Raw genomic sequence first — 20,567 nt, 5'->3', positions numbered from 1 at the left:
TGTTTCACTTTCACTTACTTAGCGAATGCAGCTAGCTGGTTTAGCCTACTAGTTTAGCCTACTCAGACACCCGGCTCAAACAGAGAGGGATGCTATGTTAGCTAGCTGGCTATCCAACACTGGAACTTTTCCAAGTCAAGGTAAGCTTTTGGTTTTACTAATTTATTGCACTGTAAAGTTACTGCATGATTGTAGCAGGTTTACTAACATGTTAGTCCTATTAGTTATGTTGACTACGACGTTACTTTAGCTAATATGGTGACAATGATATAGGCTGTGTGTAGCGGTTATGATATTGGTTTGGCTTGGAAAGGTTTTTTCTCCTGGTCACATACAGCTGATGTGTTGTGCACTGAAGTCCACAAACGAAGGGAAAAGGTGAGAAGAGGAGAGTGCGTAGATGGGAGAAAGAATTATACCATGAGCAAAGGGGTCATGCTGTTTGTACGTGGCTGCTATGAAAGTGAACTGTGTGTGTGGGTGATCAGGGGTGTGTTTATCCCGATGATTCTGTTGAAAAACGTTATGAAACGGGGATAAAAATACCTGAATTTGTCCAATAGAAATGATCTTTTGCAACTGATGGACGAATGATTACACCCTATATCAGCAAGATGCAGCCAAGAGTGTGTAACGTCATATTGAATGTGTCACCGTCTGTCACCTTGAATTAAATTAGCAAAAACATTTTTAAAAATTGCTAAAACTTCCCTCTCCTTGTGTTCTGACCGACACGTTGTGTTATACACCTTCCAGCAATCCATTCACCCACTCAGAAGAGCTAATTTCTGTAAGTACATAGATGTACATGTATATAATGAATGTCCACTAGTGGCTAACACAGTTAAAAAATTCATTTTTATTCAGATAAAAATGGTGCATTAATCAAATGTTTTTTTTTTACAATCAGCACCTGTGTTCTCTCTAACATGGTGGAATAATACAGATGGGAACATTCAAGAGGTAGTGACAGTTTATGTCAACAACCTATCAATGTTATCAGAAAATCATCCCATTTTCATACATCTTTAGCTTGAAGACTAGAACACAAATTAACTAAATGAAAACCTAAATTACATTTCCTGAGGATTCAAGGTTAGAATCAAGAAATACACACAATATTCATCCAATTAACAATTTACATTTTAAAATATCCAAATCATGTCATTAACATCTAGGGGTTCTAACATGTATACAAAATATCAAAGTGTAGAATCAAAACAAAATACATTTTAAAATTATAATCTGATTTTTGACATAATCATGTCTCCAGAGGATTTTTTTTTTTTAAACATGCCTATTCTTGATAAAGATTTCATATAAACAAGAAGATTTAATGCGGCATAAAACAACAGTCAAACATAAGTCAGAACACAGCGACTCATCAGAACACAGCCTGTCTATTCTGGCATGTGATTTCAGGTCCTCTGTCCTGGAAAATGTCTTTCCACAATTAGGTTCCCTAACTAAAACTCTTTCCAAACTGTGAGCTTATCCTCCCCTGTATGCGTGTTCCTTTTCAGGCTCCCTAACTGGGTAAAACTCTTTCCACACTGGGAACAACTGCGTGATTTCTCCCGTGTGTCCTCTCATGATCTTATAGTTTCCCTAAATTGGTAAAATCTTTTCCACTGGGACCACAGTAAGATGTGTGTGTCCTCTCATGCTCCTTAAGGTTATTTAACAACCTGAAATTCATTAGGCAATGGGAACATGAGTAAGGCTTCACTCCAGAGTGTATTCTCTTCTTATGTTTGTTCAGGCTCCCTAAATGGGTAAAATCCTTTCCGCATAGGGAGCAATGGTAAGGTTTCTCCCCTGTGTGTGTCCTCTCATGTGATTTTTGGTCCTGTGATCTAGAAAATCTCTTTCCACAATGGGCACAGGGGTAAGGCTTTTCTCCTGTGTGTATTCTATTATGTTTGTTCAGGCTCCCTAACTGAGTAAAACACTTTTCACAATGGGTGCAGTGGTGAAGTTTCTCCCCCGTGTGTGTCCTCTCGTGTGAATTTAGTTCCTGTGATTGTGAAAATCTCTTTCCACACTGGGAACATTGGTAAGTCTTTTCTTCAGTGTGTTTCCTTTCATGCTCTTTTCGGTAAGCTAATTGGGTAAAACTCTTTTCACACAGGGAGCAATGGTAAGGTTTCTCCCCTGTGTGTGTCCTCTCATGCTCCTTCAGCTTATCTAACAACCTAAAATTCTTTCCACAATGGGAACAGTGGTAAGGCTTTTCTCCTGTGTGTATTCTGTTATGTTTGTTCAGGCTCCATAACTGGGTAAAACACTTTCCACACTGGGAGCAGAGAAAAGGCTTCTCCCCTGTGTGTGTCCTCTCATGTATTTTTAGGTTCTGTGATCGTGGAAATCTCTTTCCACACTGGGAGCAGTGGAAAGGCTTTTCTCCTGTGTGTGCCCTCTCATGCTCTTTTAGGTTCCATGACAACTTGAAACTCTTATTACACTGGGAGCAGTTGAGTTGTCTCACTGGTTTGGGAGTCTCTGGGTCTGGTTCCTCTGAAGGACTCTTACTGCTGTCAGAGTGAGAGTCTGGTCTCTCTCCTGCCAAAGACAGAGTATTTGGTTAAACAGAGAGACCTGAATGAAACCTCCACATTATAAAACGTCCTTCCTATAAGTTTTAATCTAGACTAGATCCCTCATTATAAAACCGTACAATTGGATCCTGGATGCCGATTGGTTAATAGCCACTAGTTATTCACAATACTACCTGGGTAATGAATGGCTGTTAACAGTTCCATTTGAATCATTCCTATACATTCACTGCCAGGCAATTCATAAACTAATCTCCACTGTCCCATAGCCCTGCTATCTTAAACCCTCTGACCTCTGCATTTTGTATGTACAGAAAATATGTATAGAACGTATTCTGGTGATTTATTATTCAACAGAAATGTATGGAAAATATATATTTATTCATATGCAATCTCCCTTTACCTGCTATAATGACAGCTAGTGCCAATTGTTGGTTTGTTACTAGAACGGTACAGAAGGGGTTAAGTAAATTATTAGGACATGTCAACAATAATATTCTACAACCCTGGAAAGAGTGGGTGTGTCCAAACTTCACTGGTATTGTATATACAGTACCATTCAAAAGTTTGGACACACCTAGTCATTACAGGCTTCTTCTTTATTTGGACTATTTTCTACAGAGTGATGGAAAGCTGCATCAGATGACCTGGTTTCCACAATCACCCGACCTCAACCCAAGTGAGATGGTTTGGACTGCAGAGTGAAAGAAAAGCAACCAACAAATACTCAGCACATGTGGGAACTCCTTCAAGACTGTTGGAAAAGCATTCCAGGTGAAGCTGGTTGAGAGAATGCCAAGAGTGTGTAAAGCTGTCATCAAGGCAAAGTGTGGCTACTTTGAAAAAGCATTCCAGGTGAAGCTGGATTAGAGAATGCCAAGAGTGTGCAAAGCTGTCATCAAGGCAAAGTGTGGCTACTTTGAAAAACCATTCCAGGTGAAGCTGGATTAGAGAATGCCAAGAGTATGCAAAGCTGTCATCAAGGCAAAGTGTGGCTACTTTGAAGAATCTCAATTTATTTTTTTGAACACTTTTTGGGTTACTACATGATTCCATGTGTTATTTCAGAGTTTTGATGTCTTCAATATTATTCTACAAAGAAGAAAATAGTAAAAATAAAGAAAAACCGTTGAATGAGTAGGTGTGTCCAAACCTTTGACTGGTACTGTATAAGATTGGAATGTTTCTTACTTTCTTACACATACAGTTGAAGTCAGAAGTTTACATACACTTAGGTTGGAGTCATTAAAACTAGTTTTTCAACCACTTCACAAATTTCTTGTTAACAAACTATAGTTTTGGCAAGTCGGTTAGGACATCTACTTTGTGCATGACACAAGTCATTTTCCCAACAATTACAGATTATGTCACTTATAATTCACTGTATCACAATTCCAGTGGGTCAGAAGTTTACATACACTAAGTTGACTGTGCCTTTAAACAGCTTGTAAAGTTCCAGAAAATTATGTCATGGCTTTAGAAGCTTCTGATAGGCTAATTGACATCATTTGAGTCAATTGGCGGTGTACCTGTGGATGTATTTCAAGGCCTACCTTCAAACTCAGTGCCTCTTTGCTTGACATCATGGGAAAATCAAAAGAAATCAGCCAAGACCTCAGAAGAAAATTGTAGACCTCCACAAGTCTGGTTCATCCTTGGGAGCAATTTCCAAACACCTGAAGGTACCACGTTTATCTGAACAAACAAATAGTACGCAAGTATAAACACCATGGGACCATGCAGCCGTCATACCGCTCAGGAAGGAGACGCGTTCTGGCTCCTAGAGATCAACGTCCTTTGGTGAGAAAAGCGCAAATCAATCCCAGAACAGCAGCAAAGGGACCTTGTGAAGATGCTGGGGGAAACAGGTGCAAAAGTATCTATATCCACAGTAAAAACGAGTCCTATATCGACATAACCTGAAAGGCCGCTCAGCAAGGAAGAAGCCACTGCTCCAAAACCGCCATAAAAAAGCCAGACTACGGTTTGCAACTGCACATGGGAACAAAGATCGCACTTTTTGGAGAAATGTCCTCTGGTCTGATGAAACAAAAATAGAACTGTTTGGCCATAATGACCATCATTATGTTTGGAGGAAAAAGGGGGATGCTTGCAAGCCGAAGAACACCATCCCATCCGTGAAGCACAGGGGTGACATCATGTTGAGGGGGTGCTTTGCTGCAGGAGGGACTGGTACACTTCACAAAATAGATGGCATCATGAGTGAGGAAAATTCAGTGGATATATTGGAGGAAAATTCTGTGGATATATTGAAGCAACATCTCAAGACATAAGTCAGGAAGTTAAAGCTTGGTCGCAAATGGGTCTTCCAAATGGACAGCATACTTCCAAAGTTGGTTAAAAATGGCTTAAGGACAACAAAGTCAAGGTATTGGAGTGGCCATCACAAAGCCCTGACCTTAATCCCATAGAACATTTGTGGGCAGAACTGAAAAAGCATGTGCGAGCAAGGAGGCCTACAAACCTGACTCAGTTACACCAGCTCTGTCAGGAGGAATGGGCCAAAATTCACCCAACTTATTGTGGGAAGCTTGTTGAAGGCTACCCGAAACGTTTGACCCAAGTTAAACAATTTAAAGGCAACGCTACCAAATACTAATTGAGTGTATGTAAACTTCTGACCCACTGGGAATGTGATGAAAGAAATAAAAGCTGAAATAAATCATTCTCTCTACTATTATTCAGACATTTCACATTCTTAAAATAAAGTGGTGATCCTAACTGACCTAAGACAGGGAACTTTTACTAGGATTAAATGTCAGGAATTGTGAAAAACTGAGTTTAAATACATTTGGCTAAGGTGTATAATGTAAACTTCCGACTTCAACTGTCCATACATAAACTCAGCAAAAAAAGGAACGTCCTTTTTTCAGGACTCTGTCGAAGATAATTTTTAAAAATCCAAATAACTTCACAGATCTTCATTGTAAAGGGTTTAAACACTGTTTCCCAAGATTGTTCACTGAACCATAAACAATTACTGAACATGCACCTGTGGAACGGTCATTAAGACACTAACAGCTTACAGACGGTAGGCAATTAAGGTCACAGCTATGAAAACTTAGAACACTAAAGGGGCCTTTCCACTGAAAAACACCAAAAGAAAGATGCCCAGGGTCCCTGCTCATCTGCGTGAACGTGGCTTAGGCATGCTGTAAGGAGGCATGAGAACTGCAGATGGGGCTAGGGCAATAAATTGTAATGTCCTTACTGCAAGACGCCTAAGACAGCGCTACAGGGAGACAGGACGGACAGCTGATCGTCCGCGCAGTGGTAGACCACGTGTAACAACACCTGCACAGGATCGGTACATTCGAACATCACATCTGCGGGACAGGTACAGGATGGCAACAAACAACTGCCCGAGTTACATCAGGAACGCACAATCCCTCCATCAGTGCTCAGACTGTCCGCAATAGGCTGAGAGAGGCTGGACTGAGGGCTTGTAGGCCTGTTGTAAGGCAGGTCCTCACCAGACATCACCAGAAACAACGTCGCCTATGGACACAAACCCACCGTTGCTGGACCAGACAGGACTGGCAAAAAGTGCTCTTCACTGACGAGTTGCGCTTTTGTCTCACCAGGGGTGGTGGTCGGATTCACGTTTATCGTCGAAGGAATGAGCGTTAAACCGAGGCCTGTACTCTGGAGCGGGATCAATTAGGAGGTGGAGGGTTCGTCATGGTCTGGGGCGGTGTGTCACAGCATCATCGGACTGAGCTTGTTGTCATACCAGCCAATCTCAACGCTATGCGTTACAGGGAAGACATCCTCCTCCCTCATGTGGTACCCTTCCTGCAGGCTCATCCTGACATAACCCTCCAGTATGACAATGCCATCAGTCATACGGCTCGTTCTGTGAGGGATTTCCTGCAAGACAGGAATGTCGGTGTTCTGCCATGGCCAGCAAAGAGCCCGGATCTCAATCCCATTGAGCACGTCTGGGACCTGTTAGATCGGAGGGTGAGGGCTAGGGCCATTCCCGCCAGAAATGTCCGGGAACTTGGAGGTGCCTTGGTGGAAGAGCGGGGTAACATCTCACAGCAAGAACTGGGAAATCTGGTTTAGTGCACGAGGAGGAGATGCACTGCAGTACTTAATGCAGCTGGTGGCCACACCAGATACTGACCGTTTCTTTTGATTTTGACCCCCCCTTTGTTCAGGGACACATTATTCCATTTTTGTTAGTCACGTCTGTGGAACTTGTTCAGTTTATGTCTCAGTTGTTGAATCTTATGTTCATACAAATATTTACACATGTTAAGTTTGCTGAAAATAAATGCAGGACGTTTCATTTTTTGTTGAGTATACATACATACATACATACATATACACTGCTCAAAAAAATAAAGGGAACACTTAAACAACACAATGTAACTCCAAGTCAATCACACTTCTGTGAAATCAAACTGTCCACTTCGGAAGCAACACTGATTGACAATAAATTTCACATGCTGTTGTGCAAATGGAATAGACAAAAGGTGGAAATTATAGGCAATTAGCAAGACACCCCCAATAAAGGAGTGATTCTGCAGGGGGTGACCACAGACCACTTCTCAGTTCCTATGCTTCCTGGCTGATGTTTTGGTCACTTTTGAATGCTGGCGGTGCTCTCACTCTAGTGGTAGCATGAGACGGAGTCTACAACCCACACAAGTGGCTCAGGTAGTGCAGCTCATCCAGGATGGCACATCAATGCGAGCTGTGGCAAGAAGGTTTGCTGTGTCTGTCAGCGTAGTGTCCAGAGCATGGAGGCGCTACCAGGAGACAGGCCAGTACATCAGGAGACGTGGAGGAGGCCGTAGGAGGGCAACAACCCAGCAGCAGGACCGCTACCTCCGCCTTTGAGCAGGAGGAGCACTGCCAGAGCCCTGCAAAATTACCTCCAGCAGGCCACAAATGTGCATGTGTCAGCATATGGTCTCACAAGGGCTCTGAGGATCTCATCTCGGTACCTAATGGCAGTCAGGCTACCTCTGGCGAGCACATGGAGGGCTGTGCGGCCCCACAAAGAAATGCCACCCCACACCATGACTGATCCACCGCCAAACCGGTCTCGCTGGAGGATGTTGCAGGCAGCAGAACGTTCTCCACGGCGTCTCCAGACTCTGTCACGTCTGTCACATGTGCTCATGTGCTCAGTGTGAACCTGCTTTCATCTGTGAAGAGCACAGGGCGCCAGTGGCGAATTTGCCAATCTTGGTGTTCTCTGGCAAATGCCAAACGTCCTGCACGGTGTTGGGCTGTAAGCACAACCCCCACCTGTGGACGTCGGGCCCTCATACCACCCTCATGGAGTCTGTTTCTGACAGTTTGAGCAGACACATGCACATTTGTGGCCTGCTGGAGGTAATTTTGCAGGGCTCTGGCAGTGCTCCTCCTGCTCAAAGGCGGAGGTAGCGGTCCTGCTGCTGGGTTGTTGCCCTCCTACGGCCTCCTCCACGTCTCCTGATGTACTGTCCTGTCTCCTGGTAGCGCCTCCATGCTCTCGACACTACGCTGACAGACACAGCAAACCTTCTTGCCACAGCTCGCATTGATGTGCCATCCTGGATGAGCTGCACTACCTGAGCCACTTGTGTGGGTTGTAGACTCCGTCTCATGCTACCACTAGAGTGAGAGCACCGCCAGCATTCAAAAGTGACCAAAACATCAGCCAGGAAGCATAGGAACTGAGAAGTGGTCTGTGGTCACCACCTGCAGAATCACTCCTTTATTGGGGGTGTCTTGCTAATTGCCTATAATTTCCACCTTTTGTCTATTCCATTTGCACAACAGCATGTGAAATTTATTGTCAATCAGTGTTGCTTCCTAAGTGGACAGTTTGATTTCACAGAAGTGTGATTGACTTGGAGTTACATTGTGTTGTTTAAGTGTTCCCTTTATTTTTTTGAGCAGTGTATATATATAAGTCACCTTGTCCCAGAGAAATGTACACAGTTATCAGAACGTCACGCCAGGGTAAGCCTACACAAAACACAGCCCTTATTTTAAGTTTCTAAAATCCCTTATGGGAAAAACGACTGGAATCATTCCCCTGTTTGACCGCTAGGTTTTATGGGTATTATGACTCCTACTGTGGTACTTTATGTGAGCAGTTCAATATGTGACAGAGATGGAAAATCTCCTCTAGAAACTAGGATGGGTTGTTAATATGACCAGGATGGGTTGTTAATATGACCAGGATGGGTTAATATAACCAGGATGGGTTGTTAATATGACCAGGATGGGTTGTTAATATGACCAGGATGGGTTGTTAATATGACCAGAATAGGTTGTTAAATATGACCAGGATGGGGTGTTAATATGACTTGTTAATATGACCAGGATGGGTTGTTAATATGACCAGGATGGGTTGATAATATGACCAGGATGGGTTGTTAATATGACCAGGATGGGTTAATATGACCAGGATGGGTTGTTAATATGACCAGGATGGGTTGATGATATGACCAGGATGGGTTGTTAATATAACCAGGATGTGTTGTTAATATGACCAGGATGGGTTGATAACGTGTTGTTAATATGACCAGGATGGGTTGTTAATATGACCAGGATGGGTTGATAACATGACCAGGATGGGTTGATAACATGACCAGGATGGGTTGATAACATGACCAGGATGGGTTGATAATATGACCAGGATGGGTTGATATGACCAGGATGGCTTGATAATATGACCAGGATGGGTTGATAACATGACCAGGATGGGTTGATAACATGACCAGGATGGGTTGATAATATGACCAGGATGGCTTGATAATATGACCAGGATGGCTTGATAATATGACCAGGATGGGTTGATAATATGACCAGGATGGGTTGATAACATGACCAGGATGGGTTGATAATATGACCAGGATGGGTTGTTAATATGACCAGGATGGGTTGATAATATGACCAGGATGGGTTGATAATATGACCAGGATGGTGCCTTTGGCTTCTGGACAATGATAGAAAGTTGATATGGAAACCAATAGAACAGGAGAGAAATGCTGATTAATAACATCAGGAAGTCTTAATAAAATAATTGCTTCTTTGTTTCTATTCCTAACACTATTAATATCACACAGTGGACTCCTATTAATACCACACAGTGGACTCCTATTAATACCATACAGTGGGCTCCTATTAATACCATACAGTAGACTCCTATTAATACCATACAGTGGACTCCTTTTAATACCACACAGTGGACTCCTATTGATACCACACAGTGGACTCCTATTGATACCACACAGTGGACTCCTATTAATACCACACAGTGGACTCCTATTAATACCATACAGTGGACTCCTATTAATACCATACAGTGGACTCCTATTAATACCATACAGTGGACTCCTTTTAATATCACACAGTGGACTCCTAGTAATACCACACAGTGGACTCCTAGTAATACCATACAGTGGACTCCTAGTAATATCACACAGTGGACTCCTAGTAATATCACACAGTGGACTCCTATTAATACCACACAGTGGACTCCTATTAATACCATACAGTGGACTCCTATTAATACCATACAGTGGACTCCTATTAATACCATACAGTGGACTCCTAGTAATACCACACAGTGGACTCCTAGTAATACCACACAGTGGACTCCTAGTAATACCATACAGTGGACTCCTATTAATACCATACAGTGGGCTCCTATTAACACCATACAGTGGGCTCCTATTAATACCATACAGTAGACTCCTATTAATACCATACAGTGGACTCCTATTAATACCATACAGTGGACTCCTATTAATACCATACAGTGGACTCCTAGTAATACCACACAGTGGACTCCTAGTAATACCACACAGTGGACTCCTAGTAATACCATACAGTGGACTCCTAGTAATACCATACAGTGGACTCCTATTAATACCATACAGTGGGCTCCTATTAACACCATACAGTGGGCTCCTATTAATACCATACAGTAGACTCCTATTAATACCATACAGTGGACTCCTATTAATACCATACAGTGGACTCCTATTAATACCATACAGTGGACTCCTATTAATACCACACAGTGGGCTCCTATTAATATCACACAGTGGACTCCTATTAATATCATTCAGTGGACTCCTATTAATATCACACCTATTAATCCTATCCTACACACCACCACCACCCACTATATAGATGCTACACCACCACCACCACCACCCAGTATACACCACCACCACCCAGTATATAGATGCTACACCACCACCACTACCACCACCCAGTATATAGATGCTACACCACCACCCAGTATATAGATGCTACACCACCACCACCACCCAGTATATAGATGCTACACCACCACCACCACCCAGTATATAGATGCTACACCACCACCACCACCCAGTATATAGATGCTACACCACCACCCAGTATATAGATGCTACACCACCACCACCACCCAGTATATAGATGGTACACACCACCACCACCACCCAGTATATAGATACTACACACCACCACCACCACCCAGTATATAGATGCTACACACCACCACCACCAACACCCAGGACATAGATGCTACACCACCACCACCACCCAGTATATAGATGCTACACACCACCACCCAGTATATAGATGCTACACACCACCACCCAGTATATAGATAATACACCACCACCACCACCCAGTATATAGATAATACACCACCACCACCACCCAGTATATAGATGCTACACACCACCACCACCCAGTAAATAGATGCTACACACTACCACCACCACCACCCAGTATATAGATGCTACACACCACCACCACCACCCAGTATATAGATGCTACACCACCACCACCACCACCCAGTATATAGATGCTACACACCACCACCACCACCCAGTATATAGATGCTACACCACCACCACCACCACCCAGTATATAGATGCTACACCACCACCACCACCCAGTATATAGATAATACACCACCACCACCACCCAGTATATAGATGCTACACACCACCACCACCCAGTAAATAGATGCTACACACTACCACCACCACCACCCAGTATATAGATGCTACACACCACCACCACCACCCAGTATATAGATGCTACACCACCACCACCCAGTATATAGATGCTACACACCACCACCACCACCCAGTATATAGATGCTACACCACCACCACCACCACCCAGTATATAGATGCTACACCACCACCACCACCACCCAGTACATAGATGCTACACACCACCACCACCACCCAGTACATAGATGCTACACACCACCACCACCACCACCACCCAGTATATAGATGCTACACCACCACCACTACCACCACCCAGTATATAGATGCTACACCACCACCCAGTATATAGATGCTACACCACCACCACCACCCAGTATATAGATGCTACACCACCACCACCACCCAGTATATAGATGCTACACCACCACCACCACCCAGTATATAGATGCTACACCACACCAGTATATAGATGCTACACCACCACACCACCCAGTATATAGATGGTACACACCACCACCACCACCCAGTATATAGATACTACACACCACCACCACCACCCAGTATATAGATGCTACACACCACCACCACCAACACCCAGGACATAGATGCTACACCACCACCACCACCCAGTATATAGATGCTACACACCACCACCCAGTATATAGATGCTACACACCACCACCCAGTATATAGATAATACACCACCACCACCACCCAGTATATAGATAATACACCACCACCACCACCCAGTATATAGATGCTACACACCACCACCACCCAGTAAATAGATGCTACACACTACCACCACCACCACCCAGTATATAGATGCTACACACCACCACCACCACCCAGTATATAGATGCTACACACCACCACCACCACCCAGTATATAGATGCTACACCACCACCACCACCACCCAGTATATAGATGCTACACCACCACCACCACCACCCAGTACATAGATGCTACACACCACCACCACCACCCAGTACATAGATGCTACACACCACCACCACCACCACCACCCAGTATATAGATGCTACACACCACCACCACCACCCAGTATATAGATACTACACACCACCACCACCACCCAGTATATAGATGCTACACACCACCACCACCAACACCCAGGACATAGATGCTACACCACCACCACCACCCAGTATATAGATGCTACACACCACCACCCAGTATATAGATGCTACACACCACCACCCAGTATATAGATAATACACCACCACCACCACCCAGTATATAGATAATACACCACCACCACCACCCAGTATATAGATGCTACACACCACCACCACCCAGTAAATAGATGCTACACACTACCACCACCACCACCCAGTATATAGATGCTACACACCACCACCACCACCCAGTATATAGATGCTACACACCACCACCACCACCCAGTATATAGATGCTACACCACCACCACCACCACCCAGTATATAGATGCTACACCACCACCACCACCACCCAGTACATAGATGCTACACACCACCACCACCACCCAGTACATAGATGCTACACACCACCACCACCACCACCACCCAGTATATAGATGCTACACACCACCACCACCACCCAGTATATAGATGCTACACACCACCACCACCACCCAGTATATAGATGCTACACACCACCACCACCACCCAGTATATAGATGCTACACACCACCACCACCACCCAGTATATAGATGCTACACACCACCACCACCACCCATTATATAGATGCTACACACCACCACCACCACCCAGTATATAGATGCTACACAACACCACCACCACCACCCAGTATATAGATGCTACACCACCACCACCCAGTATATAGATGCTACACACCACCACCACCACCCAGTATATAAATGCTACACAACACCACCACCACCACCCAGTATATAGATGCTACACACCACCACCACCACCCAGTATATAGATGCTACACAACACCACCACCACCACCCAGTATATAGATGCTACACCACCACCACCACCACCCAGTATATAGATGCTACACCACCACCACCCAGTATATAGATGCTACACCACCACCACCCAGTATATAGATGCTACACACCACCACCACCACCACCCAGTATATAGATGCTACACACCACCACCACCACCCAGTATATAGATGCTACACACCACCACCACCACCACCACCCAGTATATAGATGCTACACACTACCACCACCCAGTATATAGATGCTACACACCACCACCACCACCACCACCACCACCCAGTATATAGATGCTACACACCACCACCACCACCCAGTATATAGATGCTACACACCACCACCACCACCCAGTATATAGATGCTACACACCACCACCACCACCCAGTATATAGATGCTACACACCACCACCACCACCCAGTATATAGATGCTACACCACCACCACCACCACCCATTATATAGATGCTACACACCACCACCACCACCACCACCCAGTATATAGATGCTACACACCACCACCACCACCACCCAGTATATAGATGCTACACACCACCACCCAGTATATAGATGCTACACCACCACCACCACCCAGTATATAGATGCTACACACCACCACCACCACCCAGTATATAGATGCTACACACCACCACCACCACCACCACCCAGTATATAGATGCTACACACCACCACCACCACCACCCAGTATATAGATGCTACACCACCACCACCACCACCCAGTATATAGATGCTACACACCACCACCACCACCCAGTATATAGATGCTACACACCACCACCCAGTATATAGATGCTACACACCACCACCACCACCCAGTATATAGATGCTACACACCACCACCACCACCACCACCCAGTATATAGATGGTACACACCATCACCCAGTATATAGATGCTACACCACCACCACCACCCAGTATATAGATGCTACACACCACCACCCAGTATATAGATGCTACACCACCACCACCACCCAGTATATAGATGCTACACACCACCACCCAGTATATAGATGCTACACACCACCACCACCACCCAGTATATAGATGCTACACCACCACCACCCAGTATATAGATGCTACACCACCACCACCAACACCCAGTATATAGATGCTACACCACCACCACCACCCAGTATATAGATGCTACACACCACCACCCAGTATATAGATGCTACACACCATCACCCAGTATATAGATGCTACACCACCACCACCCAGTATATAGATGCTACACCACCACCACCAACACCCAGTATATAGATGCTACACACCACCACCACCACCACCCAGTATATAGATGCTACACACCATCACCCAGTATATAGATGCTACACACCACCACCACCACCACCCAGTATATAGATGCTACACCACCACCACCCAGTATATAGATGCTACACCACCACCACCAACACCCAGTATATAGATGCTACACACCACCACCACCACCACCCAGTATATAGATGCTACACACCATCACCCAGTATATAGATGCTACACCACCACCACCACCACCCAGTATATAGATGCTACACACCACTACCACCACCCAGTATATAGATGCTACACACCACCACCCAGTATATAGATGCTACACACCACCACCACCCAGTATATAGATGGTACACACCACCACCACCACCCAGTATATAGATACTACACACCACCACCACCACCACCCAGTATATAGATACTACACACCACCACCACCACCACCCAGTATATAGATGCTACACCACCACCACCCAGTATATAGATGCTACACCACCACCACCACCCAGTATATAGATGCTACACACCACCACCACCCAGTATATAGATGCTACACACCACCACCACCACCCAGTATATAGATGCTACACACCACCACCACCACCCAGTATATAGATGCTACACACCACCACCACCACCCAGTATATAGATGCTACACACCACCACCACCACCCAGTATATAGATGCTACACCACTACCACCACCACCACCCAGTATATAGATGCTACACCACCACCACCACCACCACCCAGTATATAGATGCTACACACCACCACCACCCAGTATATAGATGGTACACACCACCACCGCCACCACCCAGTATATAGATGCTACACCACCACCACCACCCATTATATAGATGCTACACCACCACCACCACCCATTATATAGATGCTACACCACCACCACCACCCATTATATAGATGCTACACCACCACCACCACCCATTATATAGATGCTACACCACCACCACCACCACCCAGTATATAGATGCTACACACCACCACCACCACCCAGTATATAGATGCTACACACCACCACCACCACCCAGTATATAGATGCTACACACCACCACCCAGCATATAGATGCTACACATCGAAACAAAATCAAGTCATAAGATGCTGAAAGGAAGGAAAGTAAGGTTAAAGAGGCAGAACCAGGAGACAGGAGGGAGAAGGATTAGATAGAAGAGGAGAGAGTAGTGGGAGGGAGAGAAAGAAAGCGGATTACCATCTGGGTAGGGACTGAGTGGTTAGGGATAGAGGAAAGGGAGACAAAAAAGGAATCTAAGTAGTGATCAGAGACCTGGAGGGGGATCTAGTAAATATGAGGTCAAGCATATTGCCTGTGAGTTGGAGGGGGATTGTAAAAGGGTGAGGTCAAGCATATTGCCTGTGAGTTGGAGGGGGATTGGGAAAGGGTGAGGTCAAAAGAGTCAAGGAGGGGAAAGAGAGAGTTGGAAAGAAATGAATCGAATGCAGACGTCAGGAGGTTGAATTCGCTCAGTAAGAAGAGCGGTGAGACAATCGTCAGGAAATGAGCTCGTCAAGGTGTCAAGCTCATTGAGGAATTCTCCGAGGGCACCTGGTGGGTGAGAAATATTAAGCTTGAGTGGACAATGAGGAGATGGACAGGTGAGAGAGGGAGAAAATAGAAAATCTCCACTTAGGAGAAATGAGTAGCCCTGTGCCACCACCGCGACGACCAGATGCTCTCTGACTCTGAGAGAAAGCGTAGTCAGATGAAGAGAGAGCAGCTGGAGTAACAGTGTTCTCTGGGGTGATCCATGTCTCTGTCAGGGCCAAAAAGTCAAGGAACTGAAGGGCAGCATAGGCTGAGATGAACTCGGGAGTTTTCGAGATGAACTTGGGAGTTTTTCCAGAGAATTTAATGTTAATTTCTCTACCATAAGCCGTCATCTTAGAGAATTTGGCAATACACTCAACCGGCCTCAAAAACCACAGACCACGTGTAACCACGCCAGCCCAGGGCATCCACATCAGGCATCTTCACCTGCGGGATTGCCTGAGACCAGCCACCCAGACAGCTGATGAAACTGATGAGTAAGCCCTTTTGTAGGAGGAAAAACTCATATTTAGCAGTTCCTGGCTCTCCAGTGGGTGGGCCTATGCCCTCCCAGGCCCACCCATGGCTGAGCCCCTGCCCAGTCATGTGAAATCCATAGATTAGGGCCTAATGAATTTATTTCAATTGACCGATTTCCTCATATGAACTGTGACTCAGTAAAATCTATGAAATTGGTGCATTGTTTTGTTAATATATTTTGTTCAGTATATGCCAACAGTGAGCAACAATGCCTAATTTATCCTAACCATTACAGATAACAAATCCTAACTGTTAAATCGCCTCATATTCTGTGAAATGCCATTTAACATTCCTTTATTTTAACTGTAATATCAGCTGGTTAATATTATATCGTTAGAACACACTCTTCAGAAAAGGGTACTAACCTCAGCAGTGTGGCGTTTGCCTGTAGAAGCCTATGGCTGTTCAATGGCATAGCCTTGTTGTGTCCATTTAGCAGACAAGGCGCTCTTATTTTCCCTTATCACAGTCAAGACACCTATTTTATGGTCAATAAAACATGTAACAAAACAGAATGAAGCAGAACAGTTCATCTTCAAAGAGTAGATCATTTGAAACAGGGGCTCAATTTGGAGAGTTGAGAAACACATTTAATAAATGGGTTACAAACCAAAAATCCGTCTTCTTTATGATATCCAGACGTTCGATTCAGTTTATTCTGCCTGTTCCTTGGAATTGTCTACATGGATTAACAATTCTACATGGAACATCTGCATGGTGATGAATTATGGCCAGGACAACTGCATGGTGATGAATTATGACCAGGACATCTGCATGGTGATGAATTATGACCAGGACATCTGCATGGTGATGAGGCCAGGACATCTGCATGGTGATGAATTATGACCAGGACAACTGCATGGTGATGAATTATGACCAGGACATCTGCATGGTGATGAATTATGACCAGGACATCTGCATGGTGATGAGGCCAGGACATCTGCATGGTGATGAATTATGACCAGGACATCTGCATGGTGATGAATTATGACCAGGACATCTGCATGGTGATGAATTATGGCCAGGACATCTGCATGGTGATGAATTATGACCAGGACATCTGCATGGTGATGAATTATGACCAGGACATCTGCATGGTGATGAGGCCAGGACATCTGCATGGTGATGAATTATGACCAGGACATCTGCATGGTGATGAATTATGGCCAGGACATGTGCATGGTGAGTAGGTCTAGGTTTAATGATCCTGATGAAAATACTCTCTGTCTTTATCAAACTTTTTTGCATATGTTCAGTGTGGAACCTGTCTATGTTTAGAGGGGGTTATAGCCTAAGCTAACCAATTCTAAATGCCACCAGCAGTACGCAAAGTAGGGTCGTCACTAACGTTAGTTACCACAGTCACAAAGTAAAAAACCGTGCCAGTCACTACAATTTCGCTTCTTAGAATCTGACTTTAAACCCAATCCTTAACCCTAACCACACTTAACTTCATGTCTAACCTTAAATTAAGACCAAAAAGCCTAATTTTACTTTGTGGCTGTGGTAACTAGTGAAAACCGCAAAGTAGCCTATAAACTGAAAATTATGCAATTATTCCCCAACTGCAGCTCATTGTTGGAACACACAGACCCCCTACTTCAGTCAACCAGTCCATTTAGAATGTGATAAAACTGTCCTCATTGTTGGAACACACAGACCCCCTACTTCAGTCAACCAGTCCATTTAGAATGTGATAAAACTGTCCTCATTGTTGGAACACACAGACCCCCTACTTCAGTCAACCAGTCCATTTAGAATGTGATAAAACTGTCCTCATTGTTGGAACACACAGACCCCCTACTTCAGTCAACCAGTCCATTTAGAATGTGATAAAACTGTCCTCATTGTTGGAACACACAGATCCCCTACTTCAGTCAACCAGTCCATTTAGAATGTGATAAAACTGTCCTCATTGTTGGAACACACAGATCCCCTACTTCAGTCAACCAGTCCATTTAGAATGTGATAAAACTGTCCTCATTGTTGGAACACACAGATCCCCTACTTCAGTCAACCAGTCCATTTAGAATGTGATAAAACTGTCCTCATTGTTGGAACACACAGACCCCCTACTTCAGTCAACCAGTCCATTTAGAATGTGATAAAACTGTCCTCATTGTTGGAACACACAGACCCCCTACTTCAGTCAACCAGTCCATTTAGAATGTGATAAAACTGTCCTCATTGTTGGAACACACAGACCCCCTACTTCAGTCAACCAGTCCATTTAGAATGTGATAAAACTGTCCTCATTGTTGGAACACACAGACCCCCTACTTCAGTCAACCAGTCCATTTAGAATGTGATAAAACTGTCCTCATTGTTGGAACACACAGATCCCCTACTTCAGTCAACCAGTCCATTTAGAATGTGATAAAACTGTCCTCATTGTTGGAACACACAGATCCCCTACTTCAGTCAACCAGTCCATTTAGAATGTGATAAAACTGTCCTCATTGTTGGAACACACAGATCCCCTACTTCAGTCAACCAGTCCATTTAGAATGTGATAAAACTGTCCTCATTGTTGGAACACACAGATCCCCTACTTCAGTCAACCAGTCCATTTAGAATGTGATAAAACTGTCCTCATTGTTGGAACACACAGATCCCCTACTTCAGTCAACCAGTCCATTTAGAATGTGATAAAACTGTCCTCATTGTTGGAACACACAGATCCCCTACTTCAGTCAACCAGTCCATTTAGAATGTGATAAAACTGACCTCATTGTTGGAACACACAGATCCCCTACTTCAGTCAACCAGTCCATTTAGAATGTGATAAAACTGTCCTCATTGTTGGAACACACATATCCCCTACTTCAGTCAACCAGTCCATTTAGAATGTGATAAAACTGTCCTCATTGTTGGAACACACAGATCCCCTACTTCAGTCAACCAGTCCATTTAGAATGTGATAAAACTGACCTCATTGTTGGAACACACAGATCCCCTACTTCAGTCAACCAGTCCATTTAGAATGTGATAAAACTGTCCTCATTGTTGGAACACACAGATCCCCTACTTCAGTCAACCAGTCCATTTAGAATGTGATAAAACTGTCCTCATTGTTGGAACACACAGACCCCCTACTTCAGTCAACCAGTCCATTTAGAATGTGATAAAACTGTCCTCATTGTTGGAACACACAGATCCCCTACTTCAGTCAACCAGTCCATTTAGAATGTGATAAAACTGTCCTCATTGTTGGAACACACAGATCCCCTACTTCAGTCAACCAGTCCATTTAGAATGTGATAAAACTGACCTCATTGTTGGAATACACAGATCCCCTACTTCAGTCAACCAGTCCATTTAGAATGTGATAAAACTGTCCTCATTGTTGGAACACACAGATCCCCTACTTCAGTCAACCAGTCCATTTAGAATGTGATAAAACTGTCCTCATTGTTGGAACACACAGATCCCCTACTTCAGTCAACCAGTCCATTTAGAATGTGATAAAACTGACCTCATTGTTGGAACACACATATCCCCTACTTCAGTCAACCAGTCCATTTAGAATGTGATAAAACTGTCCTCATTGTTGGAATACACAGATCCCCTACTTCAGTCAACCAGTCCATTTAGAATGTGATAAAACTGTCCTCATTGTTGGAATACACAGATCCCCTACTTCAGTCA

General features: G+C 44.3%; 1 protein-coding gene across 1 annotated transcript; it reads right to left on the bottom strand.

The window, feature by feature from the left end:
• Positions 1–885: 885 nt before the first annotated feature.
• On the bottom strand, positions 886–2,856 carry LOC120040573 (zinc finger protein 239-like). The gene is made up of 2 exons (XM_038985665.1): positions 2,849–2,856; positions 886–2,561 (listed from the first exon to the last, which is right to left on the bottom strand). Exons 1-2 carry the CDS (start codon positions 2,854–2,856, stop codon positions 1,598–1,600), a joined length of 972 nt encoding a protein of 323 aa, XP_038841593.1. The 3' UTR covers positions 886–1,597.
• Positions 2,857–20,567: the final 17,711 nt, after the last annotated feature.

This window comes from Salvelinus namaycush, unplaced genomic scaffold, assembly GCF_016432855.1.
Source record: "Salvelinus namaycush isolate Seneca unplaced genomic scaffold, SaNama_1.0 Scaffold364, whole genome shotgun sequence".
NCBI lineage: Eukaryota > Metazoa > Chordata > Actinopteri > Salmoniformes > Salmonidae > Salvelinus > Salvelinus namaycush.
Note: the sequence above shows the minus strand (reverse complement) of the source record. Positions and strands in the feature narration are given on the sequence as shown.